This window comes from Miniopterus schreibersii (genome assembly GCF_964146895.1).
Source record: "Miniopterus schreibersii genome assembly, chromosome: 15".
Taxonomy (NCBI): Eukaryota; Metazoa; Chordata; class Mammalia; order Chiroptera; family Miniopteridae; genus Miniopterus; species Miniopterus schreibersii.
In genome coordinates this window covers 32589198-32609580 of record NC_138115.1, presented here as the reverse complement: position 1 = coordinate 32609580, position 20383 = coordinate 32589198, and the positions used below count along the sequence as shown (strand labels likewise).

The 20383-nt window shown below is 47.0% G+C and overlaps 1 protein-coding gene across 1 annotated transcript in view; it reads left to right on the top strand.

The window, feature by feature from the left end:
- SH3BP5 (SH3 domain binding protein 5) overlaps positions 1-20383 on the top strand; it is a 58048-nt gene that overhangs the window by 14030 nt on the left and 23635 nt on the right. Inside the window, exon 3 of the mRNA XM_081159543.1 lies at positions 10665-10793. Within this exon, the coding sequence (XP_081015669.1) occupies positions 10665-10793 (129 nt within the window). The remainder of the gene's footprint in view (positions 1-10664; positions 10794-20383) is intronic.

Here is a 20383-nt window from a genome sequence, read left to right as displayed (position 1 = left end):
TTCCTTCTGATCATTTCTTTCATGTTTCTAAAGTTATATAGCAAAGGATTTTGACTTTGGATCTTTTGCATCCTGTGCCCTCCTTTCTCTCCATTCTGATTAGCTGCAGTCAGGAGGAAGGTTATCCAAAAGCCAGCAGGAGCCAGCAGCCAGCTTGCCTGGAATGTGGGGGGTGGATGCGTGCTTCCAGCAGAGGCTGCACTGAATGATCTCTGGAGCTTCTGAGGCTGGACCTCGAACTCTCCATAGTGCCCCGATTCTAAAACTCACATCAGTTATGAAATGGACCTTGTACTGCATAACAGCTTGGGTGGTGGTTGAAACATTACCCCAGTAAATGTGCAAATAAATTGTATAATCCATCTAAAGTCTAATTAATGCTTAAGAAGTTTTGGAAAAAAGTAGGTCTCAAAGTTGAGGAAATATGCTTCTTGGTGTAAACATGGAAATCATTCACTGGTGGTTGGTCTCAGTAAAAAGCCTGGTTTCAGCTATTCTGCCTCCTCTTACACAAAGAATCCTGTGGGTTTAAAAACATGTTTGGCCATGAATGAAAAAGCATTGCATCCTGTTAGTCTTTCTAAGCTTAGTGAGAGAGAGAGAGAGAGAGAGAGAGAGAGAGAGAGAGAGAGAGAGAGAGGGAGAGGGAGTGTGTGTGTGTGTGTGTGTGTGTGTGTGTGTGTGTAGGGTTATGTAACTTGACTCCCCCCTACAGGGCCTCTTAGGACTGACCGTTGTGCCTGAAGGTTTAAAGGGTTTATGGTTTTTTTCCTTTGTGGTGCTTTGGACCTTTGTCTACTTAAAAATGTGTGTGTGGGGTGTGTGTATAAAATGTGTGTGTGTATATACATAAATATTGGTTACATTTCATTCTGGTGGCTCATTCCTATGTAACATCAACATCAACAGAAAAGGTGACTGAAAAATGATTCTTCCAAATTGACATTCTACAAAATAACTGGTTCATATTCAAAAATATCAAGGTCATGAAAGGCAGAGACTAAAGAGCTGTTTCAGATTCAAGGGGATGAGAGAGAGAGATGGCAGCTAAATGCAAGGTGCAAATCCTGGGTTGGATCCTGGACCCCTAAACAGTTTTTCCCCTTTTATTAAAAAAGACATTAGTGGGACAGTTGACAAGTTGAATAAAGTCATAGCTCAGATTAATAGCCTTGTGTCAGTGTAAATTTCTGATTTAGATTCTCGTACTCTGGTGATATAAGAGGATGTCCATATCTTTAGGAAGTATGCACTGAAGTATTGCAGGGTAAACATGTCTGCATTTTACCCTCATTTTTTTCCAAATCTGAAATTATCTTAAATTTAAAAAAATTTTTTTAAAGTCTTTTTTTTTCATTCCCTGATCTGCCAACTGTCTTAATTTAGCCTCCAAATGGCAGTGCCTGCCCTTGGCTATGGAATTTTGACACTGGCCATCGCTTCAAAGAGAGCCGCGGGGTCCAGCCAGGCGGCACCGCTGTGGTGGGCTGCGGTGTCCTGGGGCCTGGGCCTGGGTGCTCACATGCTTGTCTGGAAATACTCTACCGTCAAATCAGAGTTCGAAACCCGAGAGCCCTTCTGCCTAGGAGGAATTCAGTTCCACTTAGGCAAAAAAAAAAGCTCCAAGACCTTTGTTAACCTCAGAAAAGGGAAACTTACAGCAGGAACCACTGTTGACTGCCATCTTTTATTACTTTCTTTTTTTTCCTCTTGGTGGAAGGAACCCCTTGTTGGGTCACACCAAGATGGACTGTGTGGTGTTGTGGAAAGAGGAAACAGCATCTGGCCTTGTCACCAAGTCTGTCGAGTTGCACAGGGGCTTCCCCTGGGTATAGAGCTGGGATTAGAGCCCCCAATACTTTGTCCCACCACCACTCAAATAGTTTAAATAAAAGGGGGGATTGTCTGTAAGGTTAAAGGAGCCTTTCGTGGAACCCAAGGGAGGGAAGCATCACTTGGCTTTAAGCATAGAGAGACTACACGTCCCAGTTGCCTCGAGAGTCTTGGTTTAAGCCTGTTGTTCAAGCATAATTATTAATAGGGCCCCTCCTCCCTCTTGAAAGTGCCGTGGTTTGGTTGATAAGGTACATGTCTGTCTAATTGCAGGATTGGAGTCAGGAACCCAGGTGGTCTCCCCTCCTCTGCTGCCTCCTGGTGTTCTCTCCTTTGCTTTCTTCCCATTCTCTGTCATCTCTGTCATCTCTGTCTCTGCCTCTCCCTCCCCTGGGCTCCTCCGTTCTGATCCCTGAGGGAGTGTCTGGTATGAGAGACATGGCTGCAAGGTTCTGCCTGACCCGTGGAGGACGGTCCCCACAGAAGGAGGTGGTGGCTTTGGCGAACAGCCCAAAAGGCCTCTGCTCCTGGACCTGGGGCTGGAGGTGGAAAATAAAAGGAGTCAGAAGGGAGGGGCCTTAGGTGCCTGGTCTCCAACAGGGATTCTGACTTCTCCTGTTTTGAAGGGCCTGGTATTTTCCTACCCCCTTTTTTCTTTTTCGTGAATGTTTCCAACCCTTTGGAGCTGTTTTAATCAGGGCCTTCTGGTTGGATGAACGTCGCTGATGTGGAATTGGGCTTGTGCAGTGCCTGGGAGTGTGGTGGCCCTTGGTGGGCCGGCTCCAGCTCCCTGGTGGTCTCCTGCCCTCCCCCCTCCTCCGCCTCTGCTTCCTCCTGGCTCTGCACCTCTCCAGCGTGGCTCACTTGGCTTTGGCTCTACCCTGGGGCATTCTTTCCGATGCTGCCTCTGCTGCAGAATTCCTGAAGGTGGAAGTGAACTGCGCTGGCTCCCCTTCCCGCAGGCCTGGGAGAGCCGCTGTGTGGGAGCTGGGGCGGAGGGAGGGAAACCTGGACAGAGCCGAGGAGAGGAGGCAGCTGGAAGACCCGGGGAGCACCGGTGAGCTTGCAGTGCAACAGCAAAGCGAAAGCCAGGCTCTAGGAGCTAGACCTGTGCTGCCCAGTATGGCAACCACTAGCCACATGTGGCTATTTAAATTTACTTTAAGAGATTAAAATTTAATAAAAAATGTGGTTGTTTGCATTAGTCACATTTCAAGTTTTCGTGTGACCACGTGTGGCCGGTGGCCTCTGTACTGGACCACACAGGTAGAGAACATCCCTATCACTGCAGAAAGTTCTATCAGACCGGAGAGCACAGGCTCCCTTTTCACCCCAGCACTGTTTAAAGTGGGTTCTTTGTGTGTGTTAGGAGCTACCACAAGTGCTTTTAAAGAATAGATTGGGTGAGTAAAAAGAAAACATGATTTGCAATAAACTTCAGAACATTTCAGGTATCTTAGAACTGGTCAGTAAGTCAGAATGTCTTGTGTAATTCTAGAACGTTCCTCTGACTGGCTTTATGGTCCTAACTAGTCATTCTCCTGTCACTGTCATAATTTTTGTCTCATTTTGGTTTCTGTATGTACTTACTGTCTATTCCATATTTTCCTTTAAATTGATTGGCATTTTTACTTCTGTTTGCAAAGGAGAATTTGTAACTGTAAGTGGAAAACCGTGAAAAGGAAATGCATTTTTAAAGCAAGAGTTTTATTGAATGAAAGTGCCCAACTCATCCTGGCTCAGCTTGAGGCTATCAGAGCAGCGCCGTTTGTTTCCAGTGGATCTGTTGTTTAGCTTATCAAACTGTAGCAGATGCCCTTCTCTGTAGAAGACCCTGAGCCTGGACTAGCCACCCCCTTCTTAAAAAGGAAATTAATGAAGCCAACGCCAAGAAGTGCAGAAGGCGCTAAGAAGACAGGGTAGCACTGGTGAACTGAGGCTTTAAAGAAAGATCTGAGAAGGAATAACTGCCTCACTGTTATTGAAAATGCCCAGGTGTTTCTCGGATGAGAAGGGACTGTGAGGGGCAGGTATGGCTTGGTGCCACGCAGCAGAGAGAATCCTTTTTGGCCACAGGTCTATTACATTCTTTTTTTTTTTTAAATGTATCTTTATTGATTTCAGAGAGGAAAGGAGAGGGAGAGAGAGAGATAGAAACATCAATGATGAGAGGGTCATTGATCGAGCCCGCAACCCGGGCATGTGCCCTGACCGGGAATCGAACCCTGATCGCCTGGATCCTAGGTCGACGCTTAACCACTGAGCCACGCCCGGCCGGGCAACTTTTACATTCTTGTAATCATTGAGTAACTCAGAGAGTTTTTGCTTTTGCGGGCAATACCTATAATATTTGCCATGTAAGACATTAAAATGAAGAAGTTTTAAAAACTTGTATTAATTCACTTAAAGAAAAATCATAAACCACCCTGGCTGGTGTGGCTCAGTTGGTTGAGCACCGAAATGTCGCTGGTTCAATTTCCAATCAGGGGCACATACCCAGGTTGTGGGTTCCATCCCTTGACAACCAAACCAATCCATGTTTCCCTCTCCCGTCAGTGTTTTTCTCTCTCTCCACCCTCCCTTTCTCTCTCTCTAAATAAAATCATACTTAAAAAATAAAAATTAAAAATCATAAACCTATTACATGTTACCATAATATATTTTATAAAAAAATAGCTATTTCCTCAAAAAAAAAATTCATGACAAGAATGTAATTGTTGATGATTTTTGCAAGTCCTTCTCATGTCTGGCCCAATAGAAGAGCTGGATTTTCATGTCTGCTTCTGTGTTCCATCTCTTGCGATGCCCCATATCAAGGAATCTCTGGAAAACTCCACTGAACACTCATGAGAGAATGAAGGCGAAAAAGGCAAATAAGTCTAACTTGATTATGAAAGCAGACTCCCAGAAAAGGTCTCAGGGACCACTCCCAGCCCATCGTCCCCTGGACCACACTTTGAGAACCACTGGTGAAGTGAAAGGCACATTGGACTGAAAGACTAAAGGTCTGTGCTCCTGTCTGAAGTCTGACATTTGCGTGTGACTTCAGGCCAAGCAGCTCTTGTCCCCCAGGGCTCCAGTTCTTCGATCTGTAGACTGGGAAGGGTCATTCTTGCTGAGCCAGTCTTACGGGTTGTTGTGAGGTACAGATAATGCCTGTGAAATCTGGCTCTCCACACTGAAAACAGTGTATTTATAAATGGCATTACTAAGGATCTTTTGAAGTGTGGTGTCATCTTGAATTTGTAGGACAGTTATTTTTAAAAACTGACATCCCATCTTAATCTCACTGGGTTCTGGGACACTTTTGTGAAGTGGAAAGGCTGTCATTTTCAGCTCACAGGTGAGATAATGGAGGCTTCGGTGAGCAGGTTGGCTAGGAAACAGAGACTCTGACACCTGGCACCCTGTTTCCAAGGCTTGCTGGTGCTGGCTTGGTTTAGCTGGAGTTCTTATCTGATACAGGCTCTATTCATGACACACTGACACATTCACACTGGGGGACTGCCACTGTCAGCAGTTCTTTGCTTGAATAGATTGCCCTCAGTCTGAGTCACCTAATGGATGTGACACAGTTTTCAGATGTGACGATCTAAGGCCGCATTCAAGCAGAGGGAACCCTTTTAGATCTCCTACAAGTGCTGATCTTAAAAAACCAGCCGGTAAACAGCCCTGGAGAGTAAATGGCTTATTTTACTTGACTGGTAAGATGTGCTCGTTTTCCGAGATGAGTTTGTACTTCTGACTGATCCCCTCCAAGGTTCATTTACCGTAGGGAAAACAGTCAGCTCTCTCTCCTCCCTGGGTATTCCTGGAAGCAGCCTCCACTCTGATCTTGGGAGATACATTTCCCTGCAATTGTAGGAGACAAAGGACCACGGTCAAGTCTTTTCTTGAACTAGGAAATATGGCAAAAAGTATAAGTTCAGTGGAGGCAAACTGGTATTAAGATGGATTTAAAGAAAAGTTTTATACAAGTTAGGCTGAATTAAGTCCCCTGGCTCTGCTCCTTATAAATGTGGCTGTCCTGTCGGGGGCAGAACCCTCCATCAGTTGACTGTATTTAAGTCCAGTGCTTTGCCATGGTACAGACTATAGATTGGCCCTCCCCTCCCTGGCTATATACAGATGACTACCTTAAGGTCTATTTTTCAATCTTTTTTTAAATTACTTAATTCAATTGCAAGTGACAGAAATCCAATTCCATAACATAAAGCAAAGGTGACAGTTGGGGGTGTGTGTGCTAGTTTGGCTCTGGGGAGGGTGGAGTATAGGAGTAGACTGTGAAGCATTATAAGGTCGAGAAGCTCAAAGTGTCATTGGGACTCCCTTCCCTGCTCCCTCCCTCCCCTTTTCCTCTGTCAGGCTCTCCCCTCATGGTGCCAAGAAGGTTGCCATCTGCTACAGGCTTTCATTCCAATCACTTAGCCTTTTCCCTTTTCAGGGGAAAATGTTTTTCTTTCTAACCATTTTAGGAAAGTACTAGAATGAAGTCTCCTTGATACTGATGGGCCATTGGTTCTGATGTTCTCCCTCAACACTCTCCAAGGCTAGGAGTGTCCACGATGGATTGGCCAGGTCTGGGTACAGATTACTCCTGGGACCAGGGCGAGGCCCAAGAGAATCAGGGCTGTTTTGTTGGGTAGGCAGGAAAGGTTTTGGTTTGTGGGTTCCCAAACCCCAATATTTGTGGAGAATTGTTACTCAGGTAGCTCTGATCCTCTGCGGAGTGGTCAGAGAACTGGGCCTGCTTTATCTCATCTGGGAGAGGGCTGACTTTGTGTTTAGCTTTTAACACGTCTTGGATGAATGAGCTTGGTGGTGGTTGGACGTCAGCCAGTCATACATCTTCATCTCTGGCAACACAGCCTGTTTACAGAGGGAGACACTGATCTCAAATCAAGTCTCTTGGGTTCACTACCCTTTGATGGTATTCCGAGTCTGCCCACCAGAATCCCCTGAGAAGCCTGGTTCACTCTTTGGTAAAACCCAGATCAGATCAGGTCACGCCTCTACTTAAAAATCCACTGTGGTGGTTTGCCACCAAAAAAAAAAAAAAAAAGGCAAACAAACATAAAACCCCACTAGTATTCCATCTTCCTACCACGCCCCCATATTATCCCCCCGTAGAGGCAGTTTAATAGATAGTTGCACACACGTTAGCTGATTATTTAGGTATTTACTTCTGTGACTCTAAATGGTAGGTTTTGTGTGGCTACTCCTTGATTTTTCTGTTTTGGTTATCTGCCAACATCCCACTGTGGGAAATGAGATATTAGACCCTTTCCTCCCTCTGTGCCCCCCACACACCCACTTTCCCGTCCCCTTTCCTCCCGCAGAGTTGTTGTATACTCAGTGTCTGGTGCTTACACTGCTGCAGCTCTAAGTGCTGCTGACAATGGAGCCATCTGGTAGACTCTGGTTACGTTTCCTTTTTGTGGAAGAACACACCTTCAGTCATTTCTGACAAAGGGTGCATGAAAGGGAATTGAGGCTTGCTTAGAAAAATCCACTCTCGTCTCCCCATTGTACATGGGATAAAGTTCAGATGCCTTAATGTGGCCCACATGCCCTTCCTTGCCCCAGCCTCCACCACACCTCCCACCTGCCATTCTTTGCTCATGTGCTAGTCCCTCAGTCTCTAATGCCCCTCCTTCTCTATCTGTGAAATGCCCACTTCAAGGCCTCGCTTAGATGACACTTTCTTTGGGTGGCCTTCCCAGTTGGGTGTCTGTTGCACAGTGTATACTGAGATCTTAGTACTTACTACCACATTGTACTTATTTATTTACTGCTTGAGCTTAAATCTTGCCTCTGCCGTTTCCCAGCTGTGTGACTTTGGGAAAGTTACCTGTTCTCTCTGGGCCTCAGTTTCCCTCTTTGTGAAATATGAATGACAACAATAGCACCTACCTGATAAGGTTGTTAGCAATCTCACAGATTGGTGGAATTGAGCATTTATAATAGTGTCTGCCACTTGGTAAATTGTCCATCTGTGCTGTGCATCCCTCTGTCTCACGAAGGCAGAGTTAGTGGGTTATATTCATTAGTGACCAGAATAGCTCTTGGCAAATCAGAAGTCTCCAGGCATTGGCAGGGAACCTAAATGAGAGAAGCAGGCCGGGTGTGATTCAGGCACAGGGTGGGGACTGGAAAGGGCAGTCTCTATCTAAGCTGGCATCTTAGACTCCACTTCTAGCCAGTGGTTGCCATGTGGGAATGGGGGCCCAGTGTTGCCAGATTATCTGACTTTTAAAAAGCAATAAATTCGAGAATCCACAGTTAAAAAAAAAAGGATTTTCCTGACATTTGGTACACAGCATACAGGCCAGAGGCCCACCCATAGGCCACTGGTTTGGGGCCCAGTTCTTGTTTTACAGAGGAGGCCCAGAATGATGATGTGACCTGCCCTGGTCACACGCTGACTACCTGGACCCTCAGTTGTCTCACTTGTGGTCTGGACATGGATAGCTCTGGTGCTGACTCCCACCAGGGTGATGGCTGCAAGGGTTCAGTCAAGCACGTGAGCACAGTTGCAAAGCAGCTGCTTACAGTGTCACAGGTTAGTAGGTCTTCTTCATGCCAGCTACCCTGCCCCAGGGAGACTTCTTTGGTGTTTTTTAATAGGGTCGTGGGTTCTTTTCATGCCAGGGAAAATGTTGTATACATTAATGGGGCACCTACTATGTGCCCAGGAACTGTTGGGTGTTTTACATTTGTGTTTTCCTTGATTCCTTCTAACAGCCCTCCCTATGACATGGAAAGTAACTATTTTATAGGTAATAAAAATGATCTGTAAAGAACTTACCCAGTTGGGGCTGCACAGAAAGAGCTTTAGCCAGAATTGGATGCATCTCTGATAGAAATCCCAGGCGTTAGACAACTTGCTACCTCCCACATACTGGACGTCAAGTCCAACAGAGGCTCGGGGGCTTTGCTGGTCCCTGGGCTGCCCCAGTGCATCTGCAGCACTTCATCAGGAGCACAAGCCCAGTCTTGTTCCCAGCCTTCAGAAGCTGTGGTGGCGACTGCAGGACTGGCCAGGTAAGAGAGAGGCAGAGAAAATCATGATGGTGACACAGGACTGGGGGAAGGGCCCAAGGCCCATGTCTGGCAAGAAGTGTCTGTCACATGACAGGGGAATGAAATGAGAAGTGGTTGGAGCCTCCTTTACCCCATGGGCCATCCTGTTGGCCCAAGAGGCCCCTACCATTTGCTGTTTAGAAATAGTTTTCAGATAGTCACTTGGGAGGCAGGCGCTTTGCAGCCAGTGGAACCTCATGTGTTTTACCAGCACTGTGGCTGTTTGGTTTTAGGGCAGCCCCATGGCTGGTGATCATGTGTTGTTCCTTCTCTGAGTATCTATTTTCCCTTTCTCAAAGGGTGTGCATGCATGCACGCACATGCGCGCACACACACATGCACACACACACACACACACACGGTGTGGCTGTATCAGGCAAACACCAGAGGAGGAGAGGGGATGTGAGGTCTGTGATACTGACGTGACCCTCCAATATGTCTTACACATGGGACTAGATTTCCTTTAAATATTTTTTCCCTCCTTGTGATGTCCATGGGTCTTGTTTCTGGCCTTGCACAGTGTGGTAAAGCCTGGCATGGCCCACCTGCCTATTTCTCCCTTCCGAACTTGTATCGAGGCCCAGGTTGATGGTGGCTGTCTCCAGGATGGGTGGCTGCCCTTATCTCTTGCCATTCTCCACATTCCAGACTTGCAGTTGCCTTCCATTTCTTGAAAACACCACGCTCTGCCTCTCCCCTCTGGCTGATGGCTCTGCTCCCTGCTTGGGACTCAGTATTTCCTCTCCTCTCTCCCCAGTGCCCATTCATGCTTTACGCTGCTGTGCAGATATTCTCCCTCTGGGAGTTTTCTATAAATCTCCCACTCGGCCCCTGTCTTACCTGGCATCGTGAGGTTCCCTACTGCTGGGTTCTGTGGCACCTGTACCATTCCCATCCTGGCACAGACTTCTGGACTGGGCTATAAATGCCTGACTTACCCACCAGACTGGAGGTGTCCTGAAGGCAGGGACCAAGCCCAAGGCCCAGCACAGGTTCTGGCATGTGGGAAATTTGCTCTCAGTGTTTCATGTTGACCATGTCATATGGTTGAAGACTCCATAGGAGAGTAGAAAATGGTGCCATCATTGAGGACTAAAGCTGCTGGGGCGGCCCAATTGGGCATCTTCCCTTGAGGATCTGGACAGAGCTTTTTACTCTAACCTGCAATGTCCAATATAGTAGTCACTAGCCACATTTATTTTTAACATTTAAATATATTTAGGTAAGATTAAATAAAACTTATCTCCTCCTCAGTCTCACCAGCCAATTTTTTATATATTAAGATTTTTTTCTTCTTTTAAAATTTATTGATTGATTGATTATTTAGAGAGAGAGGTAAAGAGAGAGATAGAGTAACACTGACTTGTCGCTCCACTTATTCATGCATTCATTGGTTGATTCTTGTATGTGCCCTGCGTGGGGATCGAACCGACAACCTTGGTGTATTGGGACAACTGTAACCAACTGAGCTACCTGGCTGGGGCTCACCAGCCAATTTCAAGTGCTTAATATTCACATGTGGCTAGTGGCTGCCATAACGGACAGTGCTGATGCTAGAAACTTCCAGCAGCACAGAAAGAAAGTGCTTTTGGGTGGTACTGCTGTAGACAGTGTCTTATGAAGGTATCAGTTGAGGTGCGGGTAGGTTGTGTGAAGTCCACCCTTGGTGTTTCTGGTGAGGTCAGGTGGAGTCTTGCACATTTCTCCTTAAGCCTGACCCGGGTCTCCTTGATATCCCCTGGCTGCAGGACGCTCGTCAGAAGTTCCGCTCTGTGCTGGTTGAGGCAACAGTGAAACTGGACGAGCTGCTGAAGAAGATTGGCAAAGCCGTGGAAGACTCGAAGCCCTACTGGGAGGCGCGGAAGGTGGCGAGGCAGGTAAGAGAGCCCCGCACGCCGTCCCCCGGCCTCTGCCCGCCGTCCCAGCTGGTGACTTTGTAAACGGCTGCATTTGGAGTGAGCCTCTTATTACCCCCCATGCCCACAGTCTGCCTTCATTCCAGCTCTTGATGCTTAGAGGGTGGTGCTGGCATTTGGATGGCCCTGTGAGTGGGTGCCGCTTTGCCACCAGGTTTGGTGCCCATCTCCACTTCCCAGGCAGCTGGGCCAGCTCAGGGGGATGAGGGGATATGTCCATACGCAAGGCTTATTTCTCTGCCCTCTCCTAATGACGCCTGTCAGGCAGCAGGGGGAATATTCCGTTTACTTCTCTTGAAACATTGGTTCTTTGTCCGAGAGCCCAAATAGGCAACTGAGGCACCAAGACCAGAACAGGGGCAACAGAGGGGAGCTGCTGTCAGGTGATTGTTGAGGCCCCTTGGAAATTGGTTCTGGTTTCAGAGTGTGTCTTCCTTGGACGGCCACCGCTGAGGTGTAGTGTGTGCCTGTGTCACCGCTCAGCCTCTGATGGCCAAGCATGTGAATGGGGAAGGGGAAGAGCCCTGACTCTTACTGGTCCCTGCCTGCTGCTCCTTCCTCTCGTCCCGTGTCTTGGTTCGTGAGCACAGTGATCCTGACAATGACTGAGTCCTGTGGACAAGCCACTGAGTCATCAGGTCTAATCACATAATAGCCAGCCCCTGGGGGCCTGTGACTGACTCACTGTCAACTGGCAGGGCCCAATATATGCTGTGGGACTCCTGCCCGGCTTTGTGCTTACAAACCCTCTTCTTAAACTCCTGCCTCTTTGCAGGTGAGGCAGGAAGAAGGGTGGAGAAGGCTCAGAGTGATCCCTGCCCCTGAACCTCAAGGGACCTTGTTGGGCCATAGCCGAGGAACTAGAAGGATGCTCTAAGGCTGAGGCAGGGCCCGGATGTCACAACTCATCTCCGTGGATGGGTGAAGGGGTGGGGCCCACCACCAGTAGCTGCCAAGTGGGGCTTCCTGTTTTCTTCCTCTGGCCTTACTGCACCCCCTTCCTTTCTATATTTACAAACCCCTCTGACTGTGGGCAGCAGGGGTGGTCTCTGAGAGAGGCCTTCAAAGCATCTCCTTCAGGTGTGTATCTAGAGGCACCGAGTTCCTAGAGCCTCAGCCTTCTTGTCCCTGAGACTTATGATTACAGACCAGCCTTGGCTCTCTCATGAGGTCGTCCTTAGGACTTAAATGAGATAGCGTCTGACCATGGAATCCCTGCGTGAGCTCAGGTTTTAGCTTCATTTAAAAAAAAATTGTGGTAGGAAATATTGAAGATAGACAAAAAGAAGATAAGTCCCCAAACCTTCTGTTAATATTTGATGTATATCTCTTATTTAAAAAAAATAAGATTATACTATAGTGGTGGTTTTATTATATGCCTGGAATGACCATGTCTATCCATCCAGAGGATCAAGGGAACAGAGGAGACCTAACAAAGGGAGGTACTTCTACAGCTTAGTTTTCCCTGAAGAGTTTACAAAGATTTATAATCATCCGGCCTGTAGAAATTCTGTCTGCCCATCAAAATTTGCATTAACTTGCTTGTTCCTGCTGTCAACTCATCTTCCTGCTAGTGAGTTAGAGCCTGTGATTTTTGAAAACCCAGCCCAGATTCCTCCAAGAGGAGGTAGAATACGTCTGCTTTTTCTTTTCAGGGCTGAGGTGGGGGCAGGAAACTGGCTTTGATTTATTTGAGGGTTTTCCCTTGAGCCAGAGCTTGTTTTTAAGGTGGCTTTGACTATCTACCAGCCCATCTGGCCTTCAGCATGTGGCAGGGACATTCTGATGAGGGGGTGGAGCCTGTGTGACTCAGGAAACCTGAGTGGTGGAGTGTTCCTTGCTTGTGTTGCATCCTGGGTTCTATCTGGTCTAACAGTGGCCCTGGACCTGTCATTTGGTCACTGCCAGTCCCAACCCTTGTAATTGTTTTTCTTTTTAAAAAAATAGTGGTGCCTTGGCAGGGTAGCTCAGTTGGTTAGAGAGTCACCAAGGTTGAGGGTTTGATCCCTGGTCAGGGTATATACGAAAAGCAACCAATGAATGCATAAATAAGTGTAACAACAAATTGATGTTTCTCTCTCCCCCTCCCTCCCTTCCTTTCTCTCTCTCAAATCAATAAATAAATTTAAAAAAAATTGTGGTATGTAAGATTTACCATTTTTAAGGGTACGGTTCAGTAGCACTGAGGACATTCATGTTGTGTAACCCTCACCAGCATCCGTTTCCAGAACATTTTCATTTTCCCAAACTGAAACTCGGTACTCATGAAATAATAACTTCCCATTTCTCCTTTCTCTCAGCCCTGGGCAACCACCATTCTGCTTTCTGTCTCTATGAATCTGACTACTCTAGGCACCCCATAAAAGTGGAGCCATGTACTAGTTGTCTTTTTGTGACCAGCTTATTTCACTTAGCATCATGTCTTTAAGGTTTATCCATATTATAGCATATGTTAGAATTTCATTTCTTTTCCAGGCTCAATAATATTACACTGTATCTATGGACCCCATTTTGTTTATTTGTTCATCTTTAAATGGACATTGGGCAACTCTTGTTACTTTTAACTGGTTGGAATTGTGAGAAGAGAGCAGAGTGCTTGGCAAACCTGAAGGGCAGCAGAGGATTATTCAGTGCTGAAAGTTGCCTGTTTGGTGTTTCTGGGCCATGTAAGTTCATGTCCTAAACTTAACTTCCTTCTGGGAAGTGAGTGGGGAAATATCTGAAACTTGTAGAATGACTTAGTCGTGGGACAGACGGCAAAGCTTAGCCTCTGGAGCCAGACTGCCTGTGTTTGAATTATAATTCACCACTTTATAGCTGTGAGACCTCAGCAGGTTGCTTAATCTCTGTGCCTCAGTTTCTTCATCTGTAAAGTGGAGTTGTGAATCAGTTCTAGCTTTTGCTTAAAACAAACCACTCCAAACTTAGCAGTTTAAAGCACTTAGTTAGCTCATGATTTTGCTGGGCAGTTTTCCTGATCTCAGGTGTGGCTGATCTCATGCATCTTGCCTAGAGGCTGGCTGATCTTGGATGGTTTTATCCATCAAGCAGTTGGCTGGTTGTCAGCTAAGGCATCGGGGTGACTGGACTGTGTGTGTCTCATCCAGCAGGCTAGCATGGCTTCTTCACATGGTGTCAGGATTCCAGGAACAAAGCGGCAAGCCCTTCCCAGGCCTCTGCTTGCAGCACACTTGCCCTATTGGGTAGAGTAAGTCACCAGACCAGTCCAAATTCAAGAGGCTGGAAACAATAAGCTCCGCCCGCAAAGTATTGCAGCCGTTTTTACAACTTACCATAGTATTAGTACATGTAAAGCATTTGGATCAAAGAAAAAGAATGTAAGTTATTATTACTCCAGATGTATATTCTGTCAAATATGATGTCTCCCTGGTGAATCTACTGCCTTAAAAAAATAGCACAATAAAAACCCATGGGTAGCCCTGGCCAGTATGGCTCAGCCGTTAGAGCATCAGCTCGCACACGGAAGTGTCTTGCGTTTGGTTCGTGGTCAAGGGCACATACCTGGGTTGTAGGTTCAGTCCCACCCTGGTAGGAACACGTGTGGGAGGCAACCAATCAAATGTGTCTCTTTCACGTCGATGTTTCTCTCTCTCTCCCCCTCCTTCCCTTCTGCTCTCTCTGAAAATCAGTGGAAAAAATACCCTCGGGTGTGGATTAACAAAGCAAAACAAAAAACCCGTGGGCAGAAGAAACACACGTCTGTTGGCTAGGAGGGGATATGGACGGTATAGAGACTGAGGACAGAAGGGTGACCCCGGGCGGGTTGAGTACATATGGAGCTGCTTGTGAGGGTAGATGTGCCTGAGGATCAAGCATGACCATGAGGAAATAGCTGGCTGACTAAAGTGCTCTGAGCCCAAACAGATACTGTGCTGAGGGTCTCAAATGGGTGGGGAGTCCTGTTTCCCTTGACATGAAACAGGCCAAGGGCATCAGGTAATCCCTTGAATTCTTATGTTAATCATAGGGGAACAGAGTGTTGTGTCTTCCTTTGTTGGGAAATTCTAGACGTTGGTTTTGTTTGCAGAGGACTCTCCACAAGTGGGAAATGAGAGGCCCAGGTTCTGCAAAGGTGGTTTTTTTTTTTCCCTTCTAATTCATTATTTTATTTCATTCAACAAATATTTACTGGGTTCCTACTAATTGTCAATCGCTGTTGTAGCCACTTGTCAAGAACAGGACAAAGATCCTGATTCTGTGGAGGTGATATTCCCCTCTTACCAGTCTTATAAAAGTGTGTGGGGTGGGGTGTTTTGGGCAAAAGTAGAATCTTTGTTACTGATCTGTATTAAAGGGTGAGTTTTTTCAAAAAAATATGTTTTTACTGATTTTATAGAGAGAGGAAGGGAGAGGGGGGGAGAGAGGAGAAACATCGGTGTGAGAGACAGACATCAGTCTGTTGCCTCACATACGCACCCCAACAGGGGATTGAACCCGCAACCTGGGTATGTGCCCTGACCAGGAATCGAACCAGTGACCTTTCGTTGCATGGGAAAACCCTCAACCAACTGAACCATACCGTCCAGGGCAAAGGGTGGATTTTTCCTCCTTCATTTGAGAAATGGAGGGAGGCTGTGAGAGGTTACAGTGGGCTAGGGTTTGGCAAATAAAAGCATCTCTCAGCACATGTCCTGAGCATCTTCCCTTTGTCTGTGCTGCCCATAATGGATGTAAAATGTGGTTTGTGTCCTTCAGGAGTGACATCCACATACATAAGCAAGGGGGTTTTAAGGCATACGTAGTTATAGTCCATTGTCATTATTCGTGATGGTTCTCTGTCGTCACTGCCAACGCTGAATCAGAGAGGTAGTCTGCTGAGGCATTGCTCCTGGGGAACAGAGGGTCAGGCTCCTGACAGCCTCTGGTGCCCTTTCATCGACCCATCCATACATAACCTTGTTTTATGTATGTTTCCCTTTAAAGAACACCTTATGTAATATATATTTCTTATAAATAATTAACTGCATGTAGTATATTTCTTTATAATAAAACAGCAGCCAAGAAGGGTCGAGCATTTTCCTGACCCTGGGCTACACGTTCGCAAATTTCTTTGGCTTTCAGCCTCGCACAATGTTGCCCACTGTGCTTTTTTAATTGGTCGCGACCTCTCAGGCATTGATGCCAAATGGGGTCCACAAATTCAGCCACTTTTCCATAGTTTCATCATGTACGGTGGACTTTATTTTAGCACTTCCTGGAGCAGCCCCTGGTATGGATCTGCAAATTCCCTCTTCCTTTTTCTGGATGCGCCCTATTGTTGACTCATTAACTTTGACTTCATGGCCAACAGCACTGTGACTCATGCGTGAATGAAGTTGATCTAAAACGAGTCTTTTCTCGGTAAGGCACATCGAAGCCTTCCTGGGCTTAGGAACATTAGGCTTCAGCACTAGGCTCGGGGGCCAGCTTAAACATGGGTACTGCTCTGTGTAGGGGATGTCATTTATCTTCGCCTTTTGTCCCCATATTACAGATGAGGAAACCAGTCTTGGAGCCCAGAGACCATTACTTGGGCTTGTACATACACCTCTCTGGTGCCGGCCTAATCTGAGAGAATATGAAGACTTGGCAGACTTAGTGGTTAGCCAGCTGCCAAGAACAACTCGGGGAACTCCAAGGCTTTGACCTCAAGAGCCTGAGCAGCCAGTTGGAAACGGAAAGAGGCTGGGGATCTAGCTTTGGGAGAAGGTGGTGATTCTGCTGTCCTGAATGTTAGTGACCGGGTGCCTCAGTGGGGATTCAGGGCAAGTTGGAGAGTCAACAATGTGGACGTGACAGTTTACTGGAGGAGAGTGTGTGGAGGGACCCGCGTCAGAGATAAAGGATGGAGGGGAAGAGGAAAGGGGGAGTCACTTTAACACTCTTGGTATAGTAGGCACTTTTCCAAGCGCTTTACCTGTATGAGGGAGGTACTTTTTTTTTTTCTTGCAGAAGAAGAAACTGAGGCTTAGAGAAGCTGAGTTATTCAAGGGGCCCCCCCACATCCTCATTTATTGAGGATCTACTAGGTGCTCGGGCTGGTAGTAGTAGGTCCCTTATGTGCATTATCTCATCTAGTCCTCACAGCGGGGGGTGGGGGTGGCATTATGGTCATCATATGGAGCAGATAGTAACCGAGGCTCAGGGAGGTAAAGTAATGTGCCCGCATCACAGAGGAGAGGAGCTCATGGGACAGGAGCAAAGGTTTGAACCTTCATCTGCCTGGGTCTCGTGCTGCCTGGTGCTTGGCACGTAGGAGGCATTTAGTGACTGTTGCAAAACCTGAACTGCACACTGACACAACTTATGGGAACAGGAAGAAATAATTGACTTGCTGGGCTAAAGGAAGATTTTGAGCTCATCCATGCAGTTAGTTCCCCGCCTTTCCTGCCCTGGGGTTACTGGGAGGCTCTTGTTCCATGTAATTTGGGGCCCTTTAAACCTCTCCTCATGGCCTCTGTCTTGTTCTGCTGGGACCAGTAAAACTTTATTATGCCTCCCTTCTTCCCGATCACTTGCACTTCCGCTGAGCCACTTCCCTGCCCGGGTGGCAGCTCTCACTGTGGGACTTGGGTCAGGAGGTTGGGTCAGTGACGTCTATCCCGGTGGCCCTGGTCGTGTTCCCACTGGGTGGCCAAAGGCCAGTTCCTGGGAACTGCGTCATCCTAGCTGCCTGTGGTAAGGGCAAGCAGCTAAGTGACGGGGCACCTGTCCCGGAGCAGAGTTCCTAGTGATTTACAGCAAGAAGGGCGAAGGGACCATGAGCTCCCCCTTGCCTGCAGGACTGCGTGCGTCCTGCCTGCAGTCTTAGTTGGAGATTTGGGGGAAGAAGCAGCTGAAGTTTGCTAGCCTGGAATCTTGAATTAAGAGGGGTCAGTGTTGAGGGTGGCAGCTGCTGACTCAGGTCTCGGGCCCTGACGTACAATAGGTCTTGAGGCTTCTGTCAGGAGGGTCTGCCCCCCTTTTAGAGTCACTGCATCTCCTGCATGGCTGGCTCTGCCTCCCAGTCCTCAGCTGGGACCGGAGCAGGGATCCTTGTTGATCTTGAGGTTTTCTCTCCTGGTGGTGCAATGGGCCACTTGCATTGGAGCCTTACCTGACTGGCAGGTGGCAGGATGCCAGGAATGGGGGACTGGTCACATGCAGGGTCTCAGCCAGGCAGTGTGAAGCTGGAGGTGCCACCCACCATGGCTTTTCAGTTGGGGGCTTTGTCAGGGACAGTTCCCTTTTCCTTGTCTCCTTTGCCTTTCACTGAGATGTGGCTGATTCCTGGTGCGTGCTGTTTGGTGGGCGACATGCTGCCCGAAGCTAACAGATGGGGCTTGTCCCCGCAGCTTAGCAGTTAGAGGCGAAGCTGGATGTGGCGTCTGCATTGCACCAGAGGCCATGAGGTTCCTCCGTGGTTTCTTTTTTTCTTCCCTCCCTCCTATCTGTCTTCAGTAAAATTACTGCGTTGACATAGATCACCTTCTCCCCCCCCACTCTGTAAACCACCGGCACTCCCTGGAAAGGAGTGGCGGGGTGACTGATTCCTCAGTTAAGAAAATCAGAGCAGGGGATGTGTGTTTGCTCCCAGTTTTGTCAGCTTGGGTAGGCTTTTTATGTTGCCAGGCAACGAGGTTTGGGCCCTGGCCAAATGATGATGTTTTTCTTGAGCACGTTTGTCCTACCTTCCATTCCCTTTCCTCACCTTGGGGACCCCCTCTGCCCACCCTGCTTCCTTTCTTTTCTTTTCCTCTTCCCCTCCCCTGGCCCTTCCTGCGTGACTTCATATTTGGCCGCATCCCCTCTACAAAGATCTACCCTTAAGAATCTGATAGACTTGTTCACACTGGGAAGTAGCTGACCTTTACGGCTCAGAGATGTAAGATCTCTCTGGATGGTCAGGTACTTATGCTCTAAAAATACTCTCATAGCTGGGGATACGCTGTCTCCATCCTGATGGGACCGCTCATTTCCAGCTTGGGTTTTTCCCACAATTGGAGCTTCTTGATGTGTGTAAAGGAACCACACCCATTACACCAAGAGGGAAATACCTGGAAGTCCAGGCCTTAGACAGAGTTTCCATTTCTGTGTGGCAGAACATTCTTGTGGAGTTTAAGCCAAGGATTTGGTCCGCAGACAGAGTACCACCCACTTAAATTTGAATTTCAGATCATTTTTTAAAGTATAACTCTGTTGTATGCAATATTTGGGACATACTCAACTAAAGCAAATTTTTTGTTTACCTGAAATTCAAATTTAACTGGAAGTTGTATATTTTCATCTGCTAAATCTGGTAGCGTATAAAGGAGGGAAGTTGTGGTGTTGAGTCATCAGCCAGATGGAAAAAGTAGTTTTGGAGTCAGCTGCCCCTTCTCAGGGATTCTGAGTTACCATTCTTCAGTGGTAGCCTTGGGCAAGTACAAGTGAATGGTCCGTGGAGGTGTTCAGAACAACTGAAAAGTACTCAGTGTGCTCACACAACTGTTCTAGGTACTCCTAAGCCTGGCTTTTCTAGGAAGGAATGGGTTTTCTAAGCTAAGTGGCTAAGTCGGAGATTTTTCTGTTCCTCCCTAACCCTCACTAACTTGATTGCTGAGAGCTGGTCAGCTCCAGACAGAATTCTGTAGGGCTCCATGGGAGGTCACGTCAATTGGGACTCTTCTCAAGAATCTTCCAGAATGTGAGTTCCTCGGCTGTTTTTCCACTGACTTCTCCACACACTGCCTGGTGTCTGCTTCCTCCAACTTTCTTTTCCAATCCCTTCTTGAGTGCCTTTCTTAGTTACTGTGATCATGTGTTTGTTTATTGATTTTTCCATTTAAAACTCTCCTCGCACTACAGAACATGCATTCTCCTTGAGTGCCTCTTTGCTTCAGTGTGGCAGCAATCGGCTTTGTTTAGGAAGCCTCCCTTTGAAGAAGTGGTTTAAATGGAAGGAAGGAGAAGATACCATTTGTTCATCAGTTTGTATCTGGCCTCAAGTGCATTTCCCATCTCTTTGGCAAAGCACCGTACTGCAGAGAAGGTGTTGGGCCTTTTTTATTTCTAACAATCATGGTGTATTGAAATCTTTGAAGATGGTCTGATTCTTTGAATTTAAGTCTCTTGATCTCAGGTTCAAGCCAACTAGGCAAAGATTCTCTTTATACAGGGAATACTGGGAGGTCTGTTTTCACACTGACCTGAGCACTCCACCTTGGTGATTGAAGGCATCTGTAGTGGGCTCTTCTGAGAGCAGTTGTTGGAAGGAAATCATGAGGTATAAGGCACTGTGCTAGTTTATGTATTTTCTTTTCTGTTTTCCCCCTCCCAACATCCAAGACCATAAAAAAATACATAAAGGAAGTTTTACAGCCTGAAATTCTGAAATTCACATTGCTTTGTGCACAAAATAGTGGTTTCATTTTATATCAAATAGGATTGCATTTGGTTGCAAGTAACAGAGGACTCAAAAACAGTGGTCTAAACATACAAGGATACCTTCTCTCACTTAAAAGACCTGAGCCTGGCCAGTGTGGCTCAGCAGTTGAGCATCAACCTATGTCCAGGAGATCGCTGTTCGATTC